Below are 22,500 nucleotides of genomic sequence, written 5' to 3'. Positions count from 1 at the left end.
GCAGGGAAGGGTGTGTGTGGAGGATGTCTCTGGGCAACCCCCCGCCCCCCCCCCCCCCCCCCCCCCAACACACACACACACACACACACACACACACACACACACACACACACACACACACACACACACACACACACACACACACACACACACACACACACACACACACACACACACACAGGGAAGAGGCTCTTAAATATGAATAATGTCCTCTCCTTTCTGACAGCCTGCAGGGAGCCGGCAGCCCAACCGGCAAAATCTCCCACCAGCAGCAGCATTGCAAATGGCATGAATGCACACAGAAACACAAAAAAAAGAAAATACAAATATTTGCGAGGGACACACACACACACACACACACACACACACACACACACACACACACACACACACACACACACACACACACACACACACACATACACACACACACACACACACACACACACACACAGAGGCGCTATCTAAATGCGTTTAGCCAAAAGTGAATACAAAATACATTCTGCTTGTAGACAAATCAGCAGAACTGACACAGAAATGTGTTTTCCTGACAAAGAAGTGGTCCGTCAGCACGCTTGCACCTGCGGATCAAACATGTGAGCCCGCCATGGCCACTGGCGAAAGTCATTTGAGGAGCGATGCGCTTGACAAACCATAGACCAACCATGGACTACCGGACGGTTGGGCGGGGAATTGGCCCCCCGAGATGGGTGTGTGTGTGTGTGTGTGTGTGTGTGTGTGTGTGTGTGTGTGTGTGTGTGTGTGTGTGTGTGTGTGTGTGTGTGTGTGTGTGTGTGTGTGTGTGTGTGCATGTTTGAGTGTACATGTGTACGTGCCTGTGTGTGTGCAGGCATGCGTGTGTATGTGTGTGTGTTTGTGTGTGTGTACGTGTGTGTACCTGTGTGTGTGCACGTTGGTGTGCCCATGTGCGCAGACACACACAGAAAGCAGGGATGTGCTTGTACTTGGTGAAAGGCTTATCTTAGCTTAGTTCCCCTCAACTTTATTCTAATCTTTCCTCCTTCATGCTCTCAAAATGTCCCCTCCAAGACGCTACAACTAAGATCCCTAATGAAATTAACATCGTAAACATATTATGATGAACTGAGCTCAGATATTATATTTTTGTCTTTGGCTCGGAGTAATGCAACAGATGTGTTAGTTGTTATATGGGCGCTGATTGAATGTATAACGTAGACACTCTGGCATTTTCACACGTACGCAGGCTTGATAAAAACGTCAACCATCGCCGGGGCAATTTTCCCGCTTTTCTCTTTTATATTCCTCAAGGGTACGGCAATCACACAGATTTAATTTGTCATGTTAATTTGTCTATTGATTCAACAAACTCCTGCCTCTGGCTATTATCGCTCATTGCTATTTGCCGTGTGTGTGTGTCTGTGTGTGTATGTATTTGTGTGACATTTGCGTGTGTGTGTGCGTGCGTGCGTGTGTGCGTGCATGCGTGCGTGCGTGCGTGCGTGCGTGCGTGCGTGCACGTTTACGAGTGTGTGTGTGTGTGTGTGTGTGTGTGTGTGTGTGTGAAGAATGCGTCAAACACACACACACTCATGCCTGACTCGGGAGCATCAACATTGCATTTGCAAAGGATCGAGTCGATGATTTCCCCAGAATACGAGTCGTAAGAGCAATTTATGTGACTAATATACCGTAAATGCGAAAAGTGTATTGGCGGGCATTGTTGATGTGGGGTGACAAGGACACCCCGTATCGGGACAATCCAAGACAGTAGGACCTGTGTCGGGTGGGCTAACTCAGTTTACAAAATATTACCAAGCATTTCACATTCTGTTAATCCAGTGACCAATAGTCGAGGCCTCTTTCCACAAGAGAGCCAATTATTTTAAAACAACTAAAATGTGCTTCAGATCCCCACCCTGAACTTTACCATTCAGCATTGACTTGGCAATTTCAGAGGGAATCCATAAATAACCCTTTCTAACGGTATTCTCCAGCCTTTTTATTAACCAAGCGAATTGATGCCAATCAAAGGGTAACCTATCGACACCAATGAAGAACCACATTCATGGCCAAAAGTGCTGGCAGTCCTTTCATAGCATGGGTTTGGTGCATAATGCTTCCGAGAAAGATTTTTTCATATTATTACATTCTTTGGATAGATGTAGCGACAGGCCAAAGTGAGGTAAAAATTGTCAGTGGCGTCGGCATTGGACTGGATGGCTAGGGTTATCTGGACAATGTTTTGTACCTTGGAATGAGTACGCTCCGTCTATCAGTACCCTTTTAGCCCTTATGTTTAACAGACCTCTTCCGTTTCTTTGCTATCGCTATTCTTAACCAAGGAAAGGATTTGTATTTTCTTAAGTGCTTTTGAACAATGTTGTTTGTGATGTCACAAGGGTGCCCTTACACTCAAAGCCCAAGCACTCTTAGATTGGTAAAAGATAAGAATATTGCCAAACTGCGTCAGAAGAAAATCTTCTGTCAGTGCCCGCCTAGCTGATAAATAAATAAACACAAATGTTGGCGCGTAGCGGTAAAGTTACAGGTTAATTAATATGCTAATGCTGATGCATTACGAAGCAGGCTGTCACTTTGCATTACGTCGTGAACCATAGGTGGAGAACCACATTGTTAACCCATCAACTGCAATTAGGCAACCCTTAATTGTCATCCACTCAAACCTTTGCGTTCGATTTCAGACAGAGATATTCAAGTGATAATGATTATATCGCAGATATACAAACCAATGGTCTCTTTGAATTAATATATTTATATTTTCGATAGCTGTACCAAAGTCGACGTAGCGCATTTGATGATTCTTCAAGGTTCACTGTTACATTTTCATTCCAAACGTTCTCTTATATTTACAGTAAATATAAGTATTACATATAAAGTATATATGTATAGGCTTGTTAACAATCAAGTCAGTCACAACACAAGGCTCGGTTGTTAAAACCATTGCTTTTTGGCAGACATTTTGACAGTAACAGCTAAGCTGATGATTTAATGACCAATAATGACTGCACGTAGCGGTATAGTTACTGGTGGTCAATTAGTATGCTAATGAAAATGCATTACGAGGTGTGCCGACACCCTAATTATGCAATGAACTATAGGTTGAGAACCACATTGTTAGCCATCAACCGTAGTTAGTGTTCCTTAATTGAAATTCATCGCAACCTTTGCTTTATATTTCAAACACTGATATGTAAATAGTGGTTATGTCAAAGAATGATGATCGGTAAAACTGATTTATTTGCAGACTATTGTGTGAATGAAATTAGGGAAATGAACAAAAACACCTACTCTCAGTTTATAAGATACAAGCCAACTTAGCTGTTGGAAAGGGTCTGGGCTGGGGGGGGGGGGGGGGGGGGGGGGGGAGTCATTTGGTTCACGGCCAGTACTAAATTAAACATAATGAACCTCTAAAGAATTCTGACATAAAAGTGCTCCAGTGGCAACCATGCAGTGTGCTGCCTGAACTGCAGGTGTCTTGGTGAGGCACAATCCTTGAGTAAGACGAGTGCTTTAGACACACCGACCATGGATCACACCTGGGCCTTGGACAACGTATCGGATTCAACAGAGCTTCATTTTATAAGTTTGGATTTTGATCTGAATCTCCACTTTAACATTAAGAAATGTCTGATTTGTTTACCAAATGTCATGTGTGCGTACTGAAACTTAAGCAGACAGACACATTATTCCCAAACATATGAAAACACAGTCATGAATTAATCCTGCTGCTTATTTCTCCCTTGTTGAGCTATCCGTTAATTCATTCAACAAAAGTCGGTTAAACACACACACACACACACACACAGAAACACAGAAACACCAGAAGGCTGGGTCCTTGATTCTTATCGAAGCCTCCCTCATTGTTCACATATCCATGCACAGTCCTCTTCCTCCATCACACCCTTCGTGACCGCAAACCAGGATCCGTTCTCCTCTATCTCCCTTGGCACACTCCCATGCACCGGTTCTGTCATCCACTTCAAATATGGGGAAAGTCACAGTACCCGGTTCATCACACACATGCTAACCCACACACAAACACACACACACAGACACACACACCCACACCTAAAACATGGACAAGCCTGAGTGCTCATCACAGATGCATGGGTCCGGGAGTGAGATCTCCTTAATATAGTTTTAAGTTTCACATGCATGATGCATGCATGAACGCACGCACGCACATACACACACAATCCCCACAGCGGTTAAAAAAAACGAATTCAGCTTCCCTCAGACTTAAACAGAGGGAGTTTCTTTAAGCTGTCTGCACCCTGGTGCCGGAGCAGCTCATCCGCTCCCTTTTTTAATCAAAGGGTTATCGATGTTGTTGTCACCGCCGTCACAAGTAATGTCACGCAAGTGTCTGAAGTTCAGATCGCGGTCGTGTGAACCAATTCCACGAGCAGCGGCCTGGTTGGCAGACAACTGCCCCCCCCCACACACACACACACACACACACACACACACACCCACACACACACACACACACACACACCTCCTCCCTCGACACACACACGCACACGCACACACGCACACACACACACACACTGTTTTCTTGTGCATGTTCTTGTCATTGTAACCCGTTCCAATACGGCTCTTTTGTCTTTCAATCACATCCGTGCCGAGCAGCCGGGCTTGTTCTCCCCGTTTCTTGGTGTCCCATGTGTTGTTGTATGTTCCCATGGATTTTCTTGGCTGCCTTCCCTCCCTTCACATCTAGTTCCTCGCCGTGTTTGGGAGGGATCCCATCAGCGCCGTGTCACAGAGGTGAAACTGTGCTGCCAAAAGTAAAAGGAAAAAAATGTATGTGCGATGCAGATATCCGAAGCGACACCCGCCACGTGGCTGCTGGTATGGCGTAACATATTATGGAGAACATTTCTTTGACAGCCATGTATTAAATACAAAAGAGGGGGCTGGGGGGGAGCTGGAGAGACCATAAGTGAATCGGCCAAGCTCGCAGCGCTCAGTCGTGCACGTCGGTGGACTTGTATACGACTCAGATTTAACTAATCGAGTTCAATGTATTTTTACAGAACATCCAAATCACACCGATGCATAGGAACATAATTAACATATAAATTGCTTAACGGTATCTGATTGAGGTTAACAAGCAAGCAATCAATGGCATAATTGGCCAACATGTTCACAAATGTATTAATATGTGATCTTTATTTTGTTGGTGTTCATTAGTTGCACTTAAACCACCATTGTTTTAAAGGGAGAACCTCTTTAGTTTCTTACTTGAGTCCCTGTAGTTTCAACCGGGAGCACGACCGCCTTATGATGCATCTGTAGTAGTAGCTGAACCTTGAAATTAATGCATCATCTCTCTCGAAGTGTAAACCCCCACTGAATACTCTCTCTGACCAATGAGAATCCAGCTCTGAGTACACCCACTGTCTTGTTCCAAAAGAGGGTCTCTTCCCAGCCTTCTGATGATACAGGAAACTAAAGCATGGAAGCAAACACAAACAATAACACACATGCACATGCACGTTGATGTGGACACACACATGCACACACACACATATCAAACACACACGTAACTTTACCGGTAGTGCTTAACTCCCCACGCACATTATTTTGGCAGTGATCGAACAACAGAATTTCTCCCGAGTGAGAAACAGAGAAAGACAGAGAGAGAGACAGAGACAGAGACAGAAGGAGAAGGACAGAGAGAGAGAGAGAGAGAGAGAGAGAGAGAGAGAGACAGAAGGAGAAGGACAGAGAGAGAGAGAGAGACAGAAGGAGAAGGACAGAGAGAGAGAGAGAGAGAGAGAGAGAGAGAGAGAGAGAGAGAGAGAGAGAGAGAGAGAGAGAGAGAGAGATGACAAGAGAACTGGAGTGGGCTGTCAGTCTGCAAGATAAAAGCCCTAAATATTCGGAAATGTACAAGACATTTTGTCCTCCCGCCTCTTCTTTAATTCCTGCCCGCCTCTGTGAATGCAGCCCTGCTTCACTCTCTGAAACACCCTGCGATATTCCCAGGAGCATCAAGGTATGAGATCAAGTTTATAACACTAAATCCCATTATCACCACCCACTTTCACATACATGCACACACAAACTCGTACACAAAAACACAGACACCCACTCACACATAAACCCAAAGATACATACACATACACTAACACACACAGACACACACTCACACACAAGTATCACCACAAAGACACACACAAACTGTGCATGTGGAAGTATGCCGCAGTGTTGTTGACGGTTGGAATAATGCGATGACAGATTGCATTTTGCAATGAAAGATACATAAACAAAGACAGCTTAAACCTTCAAAATGATTCCCTCGTACTGTTGTGGCTTTTAAGATAAATGACGACGCATCCGTATCAGATAATACATCCAACTCCAATATACCTGAACCAAGAAGCAGAGCTAAATCATCACATGTCAAGACAAACACACTTCATGCATGGCTTTTGTGACATTTAAGGGCATGTTTTGTTTATCTTGGATCCGTGCCGAAGGAGAAAAAGACTAGTCTTTTGAGAAGGCATGGTACTCTTCTGTTTTTCACATATTGCTACTCTGACAGATAGTTGGTCATATGCCTAATGTCATCCAGCCAGTCATTCATATAGCTATTCAGTTAAACATGTATACAATTATATTGTTTTCCAGCCCCCTCCATGTCCTCCCTATATCGTTGATGCCCATGTCCTACATATAGCCATGATGTCCTCCCTATAGCCAAACTGTCCTACCTATAGTGATAATGTTCTACCTAAAGCCATGCTGCCTTACCTATAGCCATGATGTCCTACCTATAGTGATAATGTCCTACCTATAGCCATGCTATCCTATCTATAGTGATAATGTCCTACCTAAAGCAATGCTGTCCTACCTATAGTGATAATGTCCTACCTAAAGCCATGCTGTCCTCAATATAGCCTTGATGTCCTACCTATAGTGATCATGTCCTACCTATAGACATGGTGTTCTCCATATAGCCAGTATGTCCTACCTATAGCTATGCTGTTCTACCTATAGCCATACTGTCCTACCTACAGCCATGCTGCCTTACATATAGCCATGATGTCCTACCTATAGCGATAATGTCCTACCTATAGCCATGCTATCCTATCTATAGTGATAATGTCCTACCTAAAGCCATGCTGTCCTACCTATAGCCATACTGTCCTACCTAGTGCCATGCTGTCCTACCTAGAGCCATGCTGTCCTACCTATAGCTATACTGTCCTACCTATAGCCATACTGTCCTACCTACAGCCATGCTGTCCTACCTAGAGCCATGCTGTCCTACCTATAGCCATAATGTCCTACCTAAAGTGATAATGTCCTACCTATAACCATGCAGTCCTACCTACAGCCATGCTGTCCTACCTATAGTGATGATGTCCTACCTATAGCCATGATGTCCTACCTACAGCCATGCTGTCCTACCTATAGTGATGATGTCCTACCTATATCCATGCAGTCCTACCTACAGCCATGCTGTCCTACCTTTAGTGATGGTGTCCTACCTATAACCATGCAGTCCTACCTACAGCCATGCTGTCCTACCTATAGTGATGATGTCCTACCTATAGCCATGATGTCCTCCTGGTCCCATGGCAGCAGCTGGGCCAAGGGTCCGCTGTACAGCAGTAGGCCGTCTACCTGCTCCGTGATGAACTCCAGCGACACGTGGCTCTCAAAGCACGGCGCCAGCGGCGGGAACCACGCATAGCCGTTACCGTGGAAACTGCGTTTGTTCTGCTGACACTCGGGCCCCTCGAACTGCGCCAGGCATTGGCACCTGAAGGAGAGTGAGGGGGGATTAGAGGTTATTTTTGGTGGATGTGGTTTCATACTGAGTAGGCACACACATGCTTCCAATTGACCCCCAAACCATGTTTTGTCTCCCGTTGGAAAAACACGCAATTCGTTTGATTGTCTCATCGTAAAAACATCAATTTTGTGTCCAGACATGAGGGTATGTAAGTGGATGTGTGTGTGTGTGTGTGTGTGTGTGTGTGTGTGTGTGTGTGTGTGTGTGTGTGTGTGTGTGTGTGTTTCCTCAAATAGAGAAAAGAAAGAAAAGGGAATTATAAATCCTGACAAACTTCCATGATCAACATTAATTGTGATCATTATAAAACAAGGTATGATTAATAATTATACCTAATTGTGTCTTTTCGTACATAATATGCCCCTTTTTGTTTTGCTAATTTTTAACTATGGCCTTGGAATTACACATTGTAGATATATTGCTAAACAGTGGAAATAAACCTACTCCCCGACCGCACACAAACAGCCACACAGCGGTACCTGAATGCACACACACACACACACACAAACACACACACACACACACACACACTGAAACACAGACATGAGCACACACTCCCACACACACATCCATTCTGTCAGATAAACAAACAAACACACATTCTCATCAGGATGTTTTCTCTTTTTTTTGCTTCAATTCCCTTCCTTCATCATGCTCATCTGGGGTAGACAGAGGGCACACACACACACACACACACACACACACACACACACACACACACACACACACACACACACACACACACACACACACACACAAGCATACCCATAAAGAAACAAGCATACCAAGACACATACACAAGCACACAGTAAGACAAACACACAGGTTGTCGCCTGTCACAAATCACTGAGATCTGAGATGGTACCTGACTGCTGAGGATTATGATGTCTCTTCACTGCCTGCAGACGACGAGACAAACAGATCACACACTTACACCCCCCCCCCCCCCCCCTCCACACACACACACACACACACACAAACACAAACTAAGAGGAAAGCACATGCATGTGGATAGGAGCGCCACGTGCAGGTACAGCCTTGTGTATGTCGAATTAGGTTTGGAGATTTTTTTGGTCAATTTTAAGCAGAGAGTACTTTTGGCGGCTTTGTCTTGTTGGTTCTATGAAAATGTAATTGGTTGGCCTTCTCAGCTGCACTGCAACACTCAACCAGACTGCCTCTCCGCTCTCCAAATAAATATAATATTGCCTGTGTGCGGGTGTGCAAGTGTGTGCGGGTGTGCGTGTGTGTGCATTAGGTCCAAACAAGAGGAGTTTGGACCCAATCATAATCTCCATCCAACCAATGGGCTTTGCTGGTTCCATGCTATTGGTCCAATAGAAAATTGGATCGAGATGGCGGACGACATCTCGATGAAAATTCCCACTGATGCATATTCAAAGGTTGGGCAAAGAAAGCACATTAAAGTATTCTGTATTCAACTGTTTTTGCTTTGTGATGCAAGTGTTTCATTCCATTGAGCGTATTGCACAGAGGTGCGACTCACTGCGTAACTTGCTAACCTTGGAGAAGCCAGAGGATGGAATCTATCAGTAAGTGTATTAAGCATTGAGAACACATCCAGGCCCAGGGCCCATTGTTATAGCAGAATGATAAATAGTTCACAAAACCAATCCAAACAAAAAAAACATATTAAAAGAGAAAAATCCTAACAATGTGAGCCACTGTGCTATTCAGTATACTGAGAATGTATCGCAAGGCTGCCCTGATTATCATAACATTGCAGAATTTGGAGCAGGACTATTAGATACATTGAGGGGACATAATTTGTCAACAACTGTGCAATTAATTGTGAAAATCCGTCTCAGATGCTTTCATCTGAGGGAGACTTGAGCCCTACCACCAGTCCAGGCAACAGCCAATGGATGTTTCGGGCAAAATAACTTTCACCACAACCTGTGACCACGGAGAAGAGATAAAAACACCATGCTATCACGGCTGAGGTATGACGTCCCATAATGCAGATGAATGTTGGTCTTAAGAAAGACTGGGAGTGCAGGAAGGCCTGCGGGCTTTGCTCGCCGAGATCAAGGAGGGAGAAGCCCCTCTGACTCCTGGCAGGGAAATGCCAAAAGACTTGGGTTCACAAAGTGACTCGGGAAACGATTCAGATGCTAATGGGACTGAAGAATAACTTGACATGTGAAAATGGCTGACCCCAGGGGTGTGGAGAGTGAAACTCAACATGGAGCCAGATCGCGTTGGTTTCCTTCGATAAATCTGCTGTGAGTATAAAAGGCTGTTTTCAAAATAACCCACTAAAAACTCTGAATACGAACTGTATGCATTTACTTATTCATCGTCGTGAGTGTGGAACAGCCATACCGAAATTGACGCATCCTCAAAACTCTGCTACACTTACATGACACAGAGCAGACTTACCTTCCTTTTCCGGGTAAGATTGCTGCTGTGCTCAAAGACATGACATCGGTTTCCGTTGAGAGCCTAGCATGGGCTTGTGTGATCTTTAACCAACTTACCCACAGTGCTACACTCATCCCACGCTATCTCGAAGACAGGAACACACTGACTTCCAAGAGACGTTTGAGACGTATGAGCTCATAAGTGGTGGCGGCTCCCCTGAACCCTTACACAACCCGTCACGTCCCGGCTGGGTTGCTTCACCGCATTGCATCTGTCCAGGATTATCACAAGCAGTGACGGCCAATTCAAGGATTCTAGGCAAGTAAAGTTTGAGGTCTGAAATCGACCGTAATGTAAGACAGGAGAGGGACAATATGTTGCCTGAATAAACTGTATCTTGGTGGCTGTATGCATTAATTTCTATGGGATTTGTGCCTTTATCGACAAAATAGGAAAGAGAAAGAGAGAGTGAAAGATACGTAGCAAAAAAAGAATCAATCAAGGTGTATTGGTGGGTGTTAATGTGGCAAGCATAACAACTGATTTAGTCACTGGTTCTATGTTGTTTGGTTTTATATGCAACACTATTCATTTGGATGAATGCAGGATCAGAGAGAAGATAAAGGAAGGAAGAGAGAAGCAGAGAAGGTGATACAGAGAGAGAGAGAGAGAGAGAGAGAGAGAGAGAGAGAGAGAGAGAGAGAGAGAGAGAGAGAGAGAGAGAGAGATAGAAAGAGAGAGGACAACATGTGTGGGTGTGTGCGTGTGTGTGTGTGTGTTTGTGTGCGTGTGTGCGTGTTTTTGTGCGTGCTTGGGTGCGCATGTGTCTCAGTGTGCGTTTAATCCGGTGATTATTCTGTGCTGCATCCAGTCCTTCTGCTACGGACTAGCGGTGAGCCACATTACATCCCATCCGGAGAGGCTGAGTCAGAATTAGACCCTTGTCTGTTTCACTCTCTGCTTATAATTTGAAAGGGTCTGCAGAAGAATGCTAAGTGTGCTACTTGAGACAACAACAATATGTTTATGCGCTTCAAGTCGTTGTTTACTTGTCTATGCGGCAGATTGTTTGTTTAGGTGTTTGGTGTTGTGTGTGTGTGTGTGTGGGGGGGGGGGGGGGGGGGTAGAGAGAGGCTTATGGACCCCCAGAACCAAATCATTCCCAATCCGGACGCCATCGCAGGCACGCCGTTGTTGACAGCCTCTGTCGTCGTTGTTAGTCGAACCGTCGAAACGCAAGCCGAAGACGACGAAAACCAAATAGCCTCCCGTCGCCCCAGAGACAGAAATAGGCAACGGTTATTGTCCGACCACACGGTACACCGCAGAAAAATCATAATATTTGCATAACAAACAAACAAACAAACACACACACAAACACACACACGACAAGATTTCATCATTAAATAAAGTCCACGTCGGTGTCTTGTTTTCCGTGGGAGAACAAGGGCCCTCGCGCTTTCCCGCCGTCACTCTAATTGGTCGCAGAGAGCCCTTCAACGATCCCCGCGAAAGAGGTGGGGGCCGAGTCCGCCTCAGAGGCCGGGCTGAGGCTAAGACAGGCCAGGGTTAAGCCCCCCACACAGGCCCCCCCGGGAACCACCACCCCCCTCAGAACCGGGCTCCTCGTTCAAAGGGTAAGCGGTGAAACGCCTCTGACCCGACAACAGTGGATATACATTGACGCTACAATTCTGCAACCCACCCCCCTTACCACACATGGACATGCACATGCTTGCGTGCGCACGTATAATGTCATGCTCTGAGTCTTTCATATCGGGGAGCTTGACACGCAGCGTGTTAGCCTCTCCATGTGGTTGGAGAGGGAAAAAAATGCTATTTTTCTCGTCTTTACATCCATAATGTAAAAATGAAGGCCTTGTAACCTTCAAGGCTGGACTCCAGGGAACGGCCACAGAGGTCCGGGTACGATGAGTGCTGGTCAGCCACCTGATCCCTTTCACCTCCACACACAGAAACACACTAAATACTCATTCAGGATTTGGCCGGCAAAGAGACAGACAAATCTTTTTCGTTCATTGTTTGTAGAACATGTATATCTATGTTTTTTTTTAAATAGAGTGTCTAAAACTATTCATTTGACCATTTTCACAGTAAATATTGTTACTCTTGAAAGTGGAACATAGATATATCTAAAGCTGTCTTTAAAGTATGGCTTTTGTTTTTACACTACATAAAAATAGTCCGGTTCTGAGTGACATACGTTTTCTAATCCCTACATATAAGAGAAGCCATTGGTAGTATTTAGTAATTATGTTGTAGATGCAATATATTTCCATTATCATACAAAACATAAATCCTATTAACCAAAACAGGAGCAATAGATTGGAATCATTGTTCAAGTCCCTGTGTTCCTTTATTTAAGCCTGGTATTTACACTTTAATATCCCCTATCCTGCACATCAGTAGACCGGAATAGTTTTAATTAACAGACTTGAAGCAGTTTAAAAGTTTCACCTCGATTACAATTCAAAAAATTCTTGTTATGACATTTCTGGGCACTTTGTCGACAATATAAACAACACACCTTAAGAGAATGTGAAACCATTCATCTTCAAAGACCCGACTTGGGTCCACATCCGGACAAAACCATAGCTGTCTCTGGACTCTTAGCTAATTATTATTTTATCATAAGTTATATTTGTATTTTCTGGGCAACATTGTTACGATTCAACAAGTCGAGAAGTAGTGCTCCAAATGTTCGACTGCGCCACTGTTAGTGTGATGGTGTCTCCCTTTAGATTAGTCCAATCCCATTCAGCGGCATCATCATCTCCATGACAACAATGGGATGACGCAGAATCAGGTTAAATGAAATTTGACAGCGCAGCAAGCTTCATCCTTTTGTTTTCTTATATGTTCTTCACTTAATTATTTAAGTTTCGTAATTGGTCATTGTATAAACCCATCTCTGTCACTCTATTCAACAGTCAGGTGCATATTACCGCTGATAATTTCTAAGTTCACACTCTAAAATGTCATACGTCAAATGACATACAATAGTATTGTTACAGCTTATAGTCTAGTTTAGCCAGCAGTAAGCTATTAGCCTAGCTTCGTTTTCCAGTGTTGATTTCAGACGAGAACCAATCTTAAACGGCCTGTTCAAAGGTGGCCGCTAAAAGGAAGTTGACATTGAACATCTGCATTGAACAAGATGTACAGATGGATTGAAAAGGACATGTTTAATATCCCTCAATTGAAAACCAAACCAATGTGCCTGATATGCAAAGAAACAGTAGCTCTTGTGGAGAGTTGTATTCTGAAACGCCGCTAGTTGAAAGCCTTCAAAACAGACCAAAGGTGCCAATTCTCTCATTAAGCAACCGTGTTTGACAATATGTTTCTGGACTTATTCAGACTTTGATTCTTAAGATTGAATATTTCAGCTTTGGCTGGTGGGTGTGCGAACCAGTTGGGAGGGGGGGGGGAGGTTATTTGTAGATCCTATATATGTGTGTACTCTATGTATCAATGCATGCATGTATGTGTGCAATTAATTCAAATTACTTTGTTTGTCTGTCTGTTCAGTGTTCCAATTAGGTTGGTGGGCGGCTGGGTTCACAATGTTCATAGTCATTCATTAGTTTGGAGTTGCGTTTCTTGGTGTGAGGGTGGAATAGGAACTGAATGTTTGTTTTACAATCTTTTTTTATTTTTATGTTTTTTCCTGTGTATTGTTGGTTGCAGGCACAATGAAGTTTAGGCGCTGCATGTCAGGCCATGATTGAGTGCTGTACACAATGTGATGATCTAATGACAAACATCAGATACCATATGCCAAAAATGTATTGCCCTATTTGAGATCACTCAAGGTACACCACTAAATAAATTCTTCCTGCTATTTATTTGATTTCTGCTATCAAGCATGGACAAATTCACAACTCCCCTTCAGCCTTTGAGATTTTCACACTTTCAGTTTCAACAAAAGTCTATTGATTTTTTCTGTTAAAAGAGTGAAACATAATTCATACCCTCAACTTTATACCCTAGCACCTTGATTTGTTCATCCATCTCCTTCTGGGCACCTTACAAATCCCCCCTTTCAATATTGAATCAGTCTCTGAATTATTCAGCTCTATGTTATTTAACTTTGTCTTTACTTGCAAGGGTATTGATGGTGGATGGCTTCCTTTGTGCAACAGTGGTAGTTGAGATTATGTTATAATATGAGGTCGAAAGCAACTCCCTTCAAAGAGAAATTGATTTTCTACCAAGAAAGTATCTGGCATACCATTGCAATGAACATTCAGATATTAAGCTAACAGGCCAACTGTGAAAATGTGTTAGATGCAATAAGTTTATGAGGAGAAGCCAATACATTGTTCTCACATTATTGAATTGGATAGAAAGAGATATAGAAAGATCCAGTTTTTTTAGTTTTGCTTATGTGTGTGTGTGTGTGTGTGTGTGTGTGTGTGTGTGTGTGTGTGTGTGTGTGTGTGTGCGTGTGCGAGTGTGTTTATGTTTGAGTGTGTGTATGTGCATTTGTATGGGTGTATGTGTATGAATGAGTGTGTGTGTGTTTGTATGTATGTATGTGTATGTCTGCGTGTGTGTGTGTGTGTGTGTGTATTCATGATTGTGTGCGTGTGTGTGTATGAGTGTGAGCGGGCCTATCCGCGGGTCCAGCCCCTGGATGAGCGGTCCCTCCACGGTACCCCGTCACGCACCTGTAGCCGTTCTGCGTGTCCACACAGGTGCCGCCGTTGAAGCAGGGGCTCCTCGGGTAGGTTCCGCAGGGCTGGTGCGAGTGGTCTCGGCCCGGGCACGTGCACACGGCCATGGGCTCCACCGTCACCGACACCAGGCCCACGGGCCCGCAGTCCACCACGGTCAGGGCGTCACGCACGCTCAGGGTGGTGGTGCAGCCGCTGGCGCCGTCGCAGTCCGAGCCGGGGCACTCGTCCACCCGCACCTGGGACACGTTGACCTGCAGGAAGGACTGGAGCTGTTGAGGGGGGGGGGGGGGGGGGGGGGGGGGGGGGGAGGTGGGTTGGGAGAGGGGGGAGGGGAGGTGGGGGAAGGAGCGAATGGGGGAGGGAGCGAAGGAGGAAGGGAGATTGAAGGGGTGATGTGGATGAGGGAGTAAGGCAGGGAGTGTTGGAGGGAGGTGCATTAGGGGAGGGAGGGAGAAGGGGCCGAGATTAAGGTAGGGAAGGGAGGAAGTGAAGGAGGGAGGGAGAAGGAGCAATATGGATGAGGTAAGGAGGGATGGGGTGTTGGAGGGAGGTGCATTCAGAGAGGGAGGGAGAAGGGAAAAAAAAGATAGGTAAGGGAAGAGAGGAAGTGAAGGAGGGAGAGAAAGTTGGACGGAGGAAGGAAGGGATGATTACATAGAATAATATTGTGTGCATAACACATTCAATGGAAAAAATGTGAATAGAGTAAATGATTCCCTTGATAAATGCAACAATAACATTGAAACCATTAAGCTTGTCATCGCATAGACAAATCTGTCAACTTAAGAGTTCTTCAGCTTCTGGCTCGAACCAAACAAAAGGAGCACTGTAAAAAGAGAGGGTCGCATTTCCCCAGATGCTACCATTTAGCCGTTTACCTTTGCATACACACATAGCACCACACTACAAACAACCACACACCAGTTTAATACACTCCATTTATTTACAACATGCTCGATAATTCGCACATACATTTATTTGTCAACTACCCTTCTTCCTGTCCGTCCGGCAAACTGGTCCATGGGCAACGCGTGCCGCATGGGAACCAGGGCTTTATTTTCTGTTCCGGGACAGTTCATTTGGTTTGCTAATGGCGGGGGTGGTGAGGTAGCGTTTGCACTTCTGAGTGTCGTTATGGTTGGTGTGATTTATTCATCAAAGACTGTGTTGTGTGTGTGTGTGTGTGTGTGTGTATATATTTGTATGCATCGTTTGATGAACATATAGTGTTCGGGCTATTGTTCTGTGGTGTTTGATTGATCATGTTATATTAATGCGACCCCTATCCCAGTGGGCTCTCCCAATCGGCCCTGATTGGTAGGTCTATTTATTGGGGAGACATGGTGAGGGGAAAAACTCGTGCATTTGATATGCAACAGCTTGCCGTGAGGCTGTATTAGTTTGTGTGACTTTTTCTACTTTTTGGCACTGTTAATAAACCGGCACCATTTTTGCAACCTTCAACTCTCTGAGCCGACTCTTGCTTTTGACCAACTGACTCCTTGGATGCGTCCCGTCCCGCATGTGAGTTGGGGGTTCAATACCTCTTTCTCACAAGCACAAACAAAACCTTAGATTTGTTTCCGTTTCAACGCTAAAAGGCGACCACATACGTCAACAGCAAAGGCAGTCGACCGCAGAGCCAGAAGAGACGAGCCACCCTGAGCCCTGATCTAATGCAGGTTGATGTGGAGTTCAAACGGTTGGCAGTAGGGAGCTGACACGCCTCATTTACGTGAACATAAGCATTATATTTTGGTAGCGCCCCCTGCTGATACAGAGCTCAGATCAGAGCAAATAAGATGACCCCGCGTCATAAGGAACTTCAAAGGGTTGTTGTGATGTTTCTGCATACATCAGCAAATTAGATTGCTACAAGGGCAACGCTCCGAAGTGGATTATTTATTCACAATCCCCCAGGTGAGGCTGATAAGGAAACACGCTCGCAGAACGTTTCATGGAATATCCTCAATGAAATGGGCAGGATCATTGTATATGCTGTGCGCAAATGTCACGCTTTGCTGTCTATTAATTCTCCCATTCACAAACACTTTACCTTTTAACACGGAATCCCCCGATAACCCACCACTAACGAAGCAGAGTGATTCCACATGGCATAATGAGGAGTAAATTTAAAAGCAGTGCAGTTCACATCTGTTACAAGTAATCCCAAAGTTGGCCTGGGGATTCGGTTATCTCTTTGATACAAGCAACGCTTAATTTGCCTTTGTTAGTGTTGACTGTCTTTGCATGTTTAGTTTGCTTTCAAGACAAATGAATATAAAATAGACTGTTGGCCTCCAGGCAACAATCATGGTTTATCTGTTTTTCTTTTTCTTCGTATTCTTAAACGAGTCTCCCCAGTGGTTTGTTAGGATTTGTTCCTTCTTTCTCTCTCTCACTGGGACGGGGTTTGATGCACAGCGCCTCTCTCTCTCTCTCTCTCTCTCTCTTGCGCTCTCGCTCTCTGTGGAGTGAATGCAGCCTGGTTGTAAATATCAAATAAATTAAACACACTAATTCCTGCTTCCTCTCAGACCTCTTTATGGTTACAAGGCAAAAATAACATAATCGACATACCCCCAGTAGGGGATGTCCATCCATAAAGCGGAGGATTGTATATTGTCCTTCTTTTAGTGGAGCATTTACTTATTGATTTTGGGAATAGTTATTAGCGCGATAATTCAGATAAACACCTGGACAAATGATTAAGTGGATCAATTATGTTGCGGACCCCTTGGCTATGTGTCACAGACTCTTGACATTGATAACTACTGAAATTAAACCTTTGAAGCCTGTGCTGTTTGATTGCGTTTTCAAGTTTATTGCTACTGAAAGTAGCTGTACGTAATGATACAGCAGGAATTCAAGTGGCAGAAAAAGAAAGTCAACATATTATGCTCTCAACCTGAAACCAAGACCTTCAATGATAAATTATTACTTTTAAGTATCAGAATTGGTTGTGAAAGAAATGAAAAGGCATGCTGTGAAATTGAAAACACTTGAATGTGTAACTTAGCAACACTCCAGTAGCCCTGAACAGAGTCAGAGTGCAAGCACCACACACACACACACATACAAGCAGAAACACACACACACACACACACACACACACACACACACACACACACACACACACACACACACACACACACACACACACAATGTGCCCAAATTGAAAAGCTAGGGTTAAGGCCATTTTGCAAGATACTTTTTCAACACAGAATACATATTTTAATTACAACAATTAATCCTTTCTTATTGTGAATGGAGGAGAGGTTTGAGTAAAGACTGAGTATAGGAGAAGATAATGGTTGAGAAGTTTAAGTTGTGTGTGTGTGTGCATGTGTTTGCGTGTGTGTGCATGTGTTTGCGTGTGTGCGTGTGTATTTATCTCACAGCTGCAGGGATAATGGTGCTGGGCAGATGATGCTGACTGATTTTGAGAGACTTGCCGAACATCAGATGTCCATTACCTCGCTGTGCATGACCGAGAGCGGCAGCCTTTGTAGTGGTTGTTTTTGTATAAGGTGCTGGTCTACGGCGAGATTGTTCAAACTGCATTTTGTACTAGTGGGCTTTTTCTTTTAATGAGGGGTATAAAGCAGGCAGTAAACCTGCTCTCTTCTTCCAGAACCGTGCTAACAATTGCAATGTTGGCACTGTTGGCACAATATATTGCTCTAATATGGGTGTAGTGATTTGTCCGTACATTGGCAGGGAATTGTCTACCCGGACGCCCCCTTTAGTGGACCTGCAAACTACAAGTTGAGGTAAGCTTCACGAAATAACGTGAATATGTCGTTGGTACTATAGTAGTGAAGAAAAAACATTATGAGAGACCAAAGAAAGAAACAAGACCGACAGAAAGAGAGAACGAAAGCAGAGAAAGAACCACAAGACTGAAGAAATAAAATATAGGAAGTAAAAATAATAAATAAACAACGAAAGAAAGAACACCAGAGAGCAAATAAATAAAGAAACAAGGCAACGAAGAAGCAAAGATCCAAACAAAAACACAAGACACAAGAACGAAAGAAAGATAGAGAGTAATGGAGAATGAAACAAACAGAGAGGATCGTTGCTGGCGGGGTCGGGGGGGGGGGGGGGGGCGGCCTCCATGGGAGGCTGAGGCAGACAGCCTCTCTTCAGGAGGGATCCTAGCAGAGGTGCGCTGGCGGCCTTATGCTAGAGCGGCCAGACATTCATCCAACCATGCATGGGGTAGAGGGGCTCCCAGGTGTGAGAGAGAGACCTAGATATAGGTATGTTTATCAATAGAGAGAGAGAGAGAGAGAGAGAGAGAGAGAGAGAGAGAGAGAGAGAGAGAGAGAGAGAGAGAGGGGAGACAGAGAGAGAGACCCATGCTTCCTACCTAATTCATTAGACTGATGGGGAACAAGCGGACATTTTATTTCCATGTACATTTCCAGCTGCACGCAATTCCCTCAAGCGCCGAGCACTTTAAGAAGCAATCTAAATCTCTCGCTCGCCTGCTTTTTTTTTTCGTAAACAGACCACACACATATAGAGAGCCAAACCGTTGTCTCACCAGGTGATCGTTATGTGGTTTGAATTTTTTTTTTTAATTGCAACCCATACCTGGCACACAGCAGGGAGCCTATATAGTCTAGTGGGGAAGACCATACTCATTTATCCACCCCTTCCATCTCAGTCCCGCCTCTCTCCAATTCCCCCTCCATCCCCCATCCGCTCTCCATCTCCCCTTCTCTCTCCCATCAGCTTGCATTTAGATAAGCGATGCTGGGCACACTGTTTCACTTTGCTATGATAATCTTCCCCCGTGTGAAGGTGTCGTTTCTAGATAAAGGGGGAGTGTGGGAGGGGAGTAAGAGCAATTGGTGAGGCATGTGTGTGTGTGTGTGTGTGTTTGTGTGTTTATCATGCAGCTCCAGGTGTAATGTGGCAGGGCAGATGATGCTGACTGATTTTGTGAGAGATGTGCCGAACCTCACATGTCCATTACCTCACTGTGTATGACCACGAGCGGCAGCCTTTGTAGTGGTTGTTGTTGTGCAGGGTGCTGCTCTACGGCGAGCTTGTTCAAACTGCATTTTTGTGCTAGTGGGCTCTTTTTGTTAATGAGGGAAATAAAGCAGGCAGTAAACCTGCTCTCTTCTTTTAGAACGGAGCTTACAGTTGCAGTGTTTATGCTTTTTGATTTTGCAGACCAGTAAATGTCGGCACACTATACTGTTTTAATATGGGTTTTACCTTATGCTTAAAATAATATACTGAAAAGGTTTAAAGAAGTGAAGAGAAAATAGCCGGGGGCTATAAATTCTACATCGTTTAGTTATATTTGTAGACACGTAAGTGTTGCTGAGAGTGTATGAGCTGTGTGTGTGTGTGTGTGTGTGTGTGTGTGTGTGTGTGTGTGTGTGTGTGTGTGTGTGTGTGTGTGTGTGTGTGTGTGTGTGTATTTGTGTGTGCTTGTGCGTGTATGTGTGTGTGTGTGTGTGTGTGTGGACTTGTCCATACTCAGGGATCAAGCGTTTTAGCATGGACAAAGCCATTGTGACAGTCCCCCTTGGAATGCTTTGACCAAATGCCAAGGATGATGTGGGGCTAAGGGATGGAGGTGGAGGCGGAGGAGGAGGAGGAGGAGGAGGGAGGCTGGTGTCATGCTGGGAATTAGGAAGAATCTGGGGCTTGTTGTCATGTTTCTCATGCTCCAGTAGTCCATATCACTGGCCATCATTTGTCTCCATGAGTAGCATGAGCTCATAGTAGGCTTGTGGGAAGGTGGACAGACCTGGAAATAATCGCAAGCTGCAATGTTTTCTTCCTCTTCCTGACCAGTGAGGAAAGCAGATTTCGAGCGTACAATGTAGCTGAACTTATTTCCGGGGTAGAATCCTGAGCATTGGAGAATATCCTCAATGAAGATACTTCTCAATGTTTCATAATGATCACCATGATCCATCGATGAATTAATGAATTCCTTGATGATATGTTCCGGTATATTTGTGAATTTATGGATGATTATTATGAAATCCGAGCAGCATCTTGGCTAGACCTTAAATAACCCATCCTCAAGGGGAAATGCACTATTCATCGATTTCTAAAAAAATATAAATCAATCTTTTGCTTGCCTCATAGTATACCTGAACTGGGCTTTACGAAATTCTGTGAAACATCCACTTTTTCTACTCAACGGTCATTACTGGACCACCTGGGCACACAGGGCACGCTCTATGGTTTTTAAAGCAGGGGTCAGCAAATGCAATGGGGAAAAAAAAAGCTGCTTAGCTCTGCTGGAAGTCAACTATATAGTCTGCTTTTGTGCTCTGCTGCTGGGAACATATATAATGAAGATGGAACTAGAAGCTTTGCTCTATGTCCATAATCCTTAAAAAGTACAGATGGTTCCGGAAGAGAGAGAGAGAGAGAGAGAGAGAGAGAGAGAGAGAGAGAGAGAGAGAGAGAGAGAGAGAGAGAGAGAGAGAGAGAGAGAGAGAGAGAGAGAGAGAGAGAGAGAGAGAGAGAGAGAGAGAGAGAGAGAGAGAGAGAGAGATGGAACTAGAATATCATCTATACTTCTGAGGCATTTCCAGAGAATTGAACTAGTTTATAATAAGAGCTATCTCATCTTCTGCCCTACAATCCCGACCACCACCACCCCAGCCTATTGTGCTGATCTTCACTCTCTTATTCTCTCGTTCTTTCTCTTGCTCTCCACCTGTTCCTCGCCATGCTTCACATCTTGTTCCAATCCCGGTCTTCTCCGGCAGAAGGCCCGGCGACAAACAAAAAATGCCAAGTCCCTCTGGTCAGGGATTATACACAAGGAATGAAGAGGAGGTATTTTGATGAATGATAACACGGAAAGAAGATACACCCCATCCAATCAAGCCTGACTAATTCAACTGGTGATGAGGATATTAACACTGCTAGGGTTATGGGTTGGATTCCCAAAGGCGGCCACCATGCTCAGGATGTAAACACCCACTGTATTGTAAGACTTTGGGGAAAAAGCGTAGATCACACCAAAACACAACAAAGGATTGAATGTGTTGTTGTTTCCAGAGTTGTTGTTTACTGCCTGCTGCTCATTCAACATCAGTATGGATGGCATGTTTGGTCTTATGGTCTTATCTGCTTTCTATTATCAATCCAACCCCACAATTCTTTACTTAGTATGCACCTAAACTGACCCCCACGTTAGGTTTTTTATTTATGGTCGGGAATAAGCAATCGAGGGATAATGAATCCGTCATCAAAGGATCCGCTCCAGGGGTTTGTGTTTATGTAAGAAACATCAAAAAACATGATACAAGATTTTGAACAAATTTGAAACAATTAGACAACTTTGAATGATTATCGATCGTCTATGAGTCAATCAGGCACCACTTGTAACATATAAAACAACTGCTTCACATGGGGTTGGACAGATGGGCGGCGGGAGATCCTAAATGCTGGTTAACAACTAATCATTTGGCAGACATGCGATACAGAGAGCCTCAATTAGGAGCTGCCATCCGGCTTGCCATCATCTCTCTTCTCAGAGTAAACCTCTGCGGCGTGTTGGAGTCTTTTTAATGTATTTAAAAATAAACAGCTAGAATGCAG

The 22,500-nt window shown here is 44.4% G+C and overlaps 1 protein-coding gene across 1 annotated transcript in view; it reads right to left on the bottom strand.

Moving 5' to 3' along the window:
* The window catches only part of si:ch211-186j3.6 (neural-cadherin), a 234,689-nt gene that overhangs the window by 49,020 nt on the left and 163,169 nt on the right, over positions 1-22,500 (bottom strand). The window contains exons 26-27 of the mRNA XM_030376396.1: positions 14,899-15,176; positions 7,572-7,786 (exon numbers count right to left, since the gene is read on the bottom strand). Of these exons, the coding sequence (XP_030232256.1) occupies positions 7,572-7,786; positions 14,899-15,176 (493 nt within the window). The remainder of the gene's footprint in view (positions 1-7,571; positions 7,787-14,898; positions 15,177-22,500) is intronic.

The sequence above is a fragment of the Gadus morhua genome, chromosome 14 (assembly GCF_902167405.1).
Source record: "Gadus morhua chromosome 14, gadMor3.0, whole genome shotgun sequence".
NCBI lineage: Eukaryota > Metazoa > Chordata > Actinopteri > Gadiformes > Gadidae > Gadus > Gadus morhua.
The sequence above is the reverse complement of the archived record's forward strand: the minus strand, read 5'-3'. Positions and strand labels throughout refer to the sequence as shown.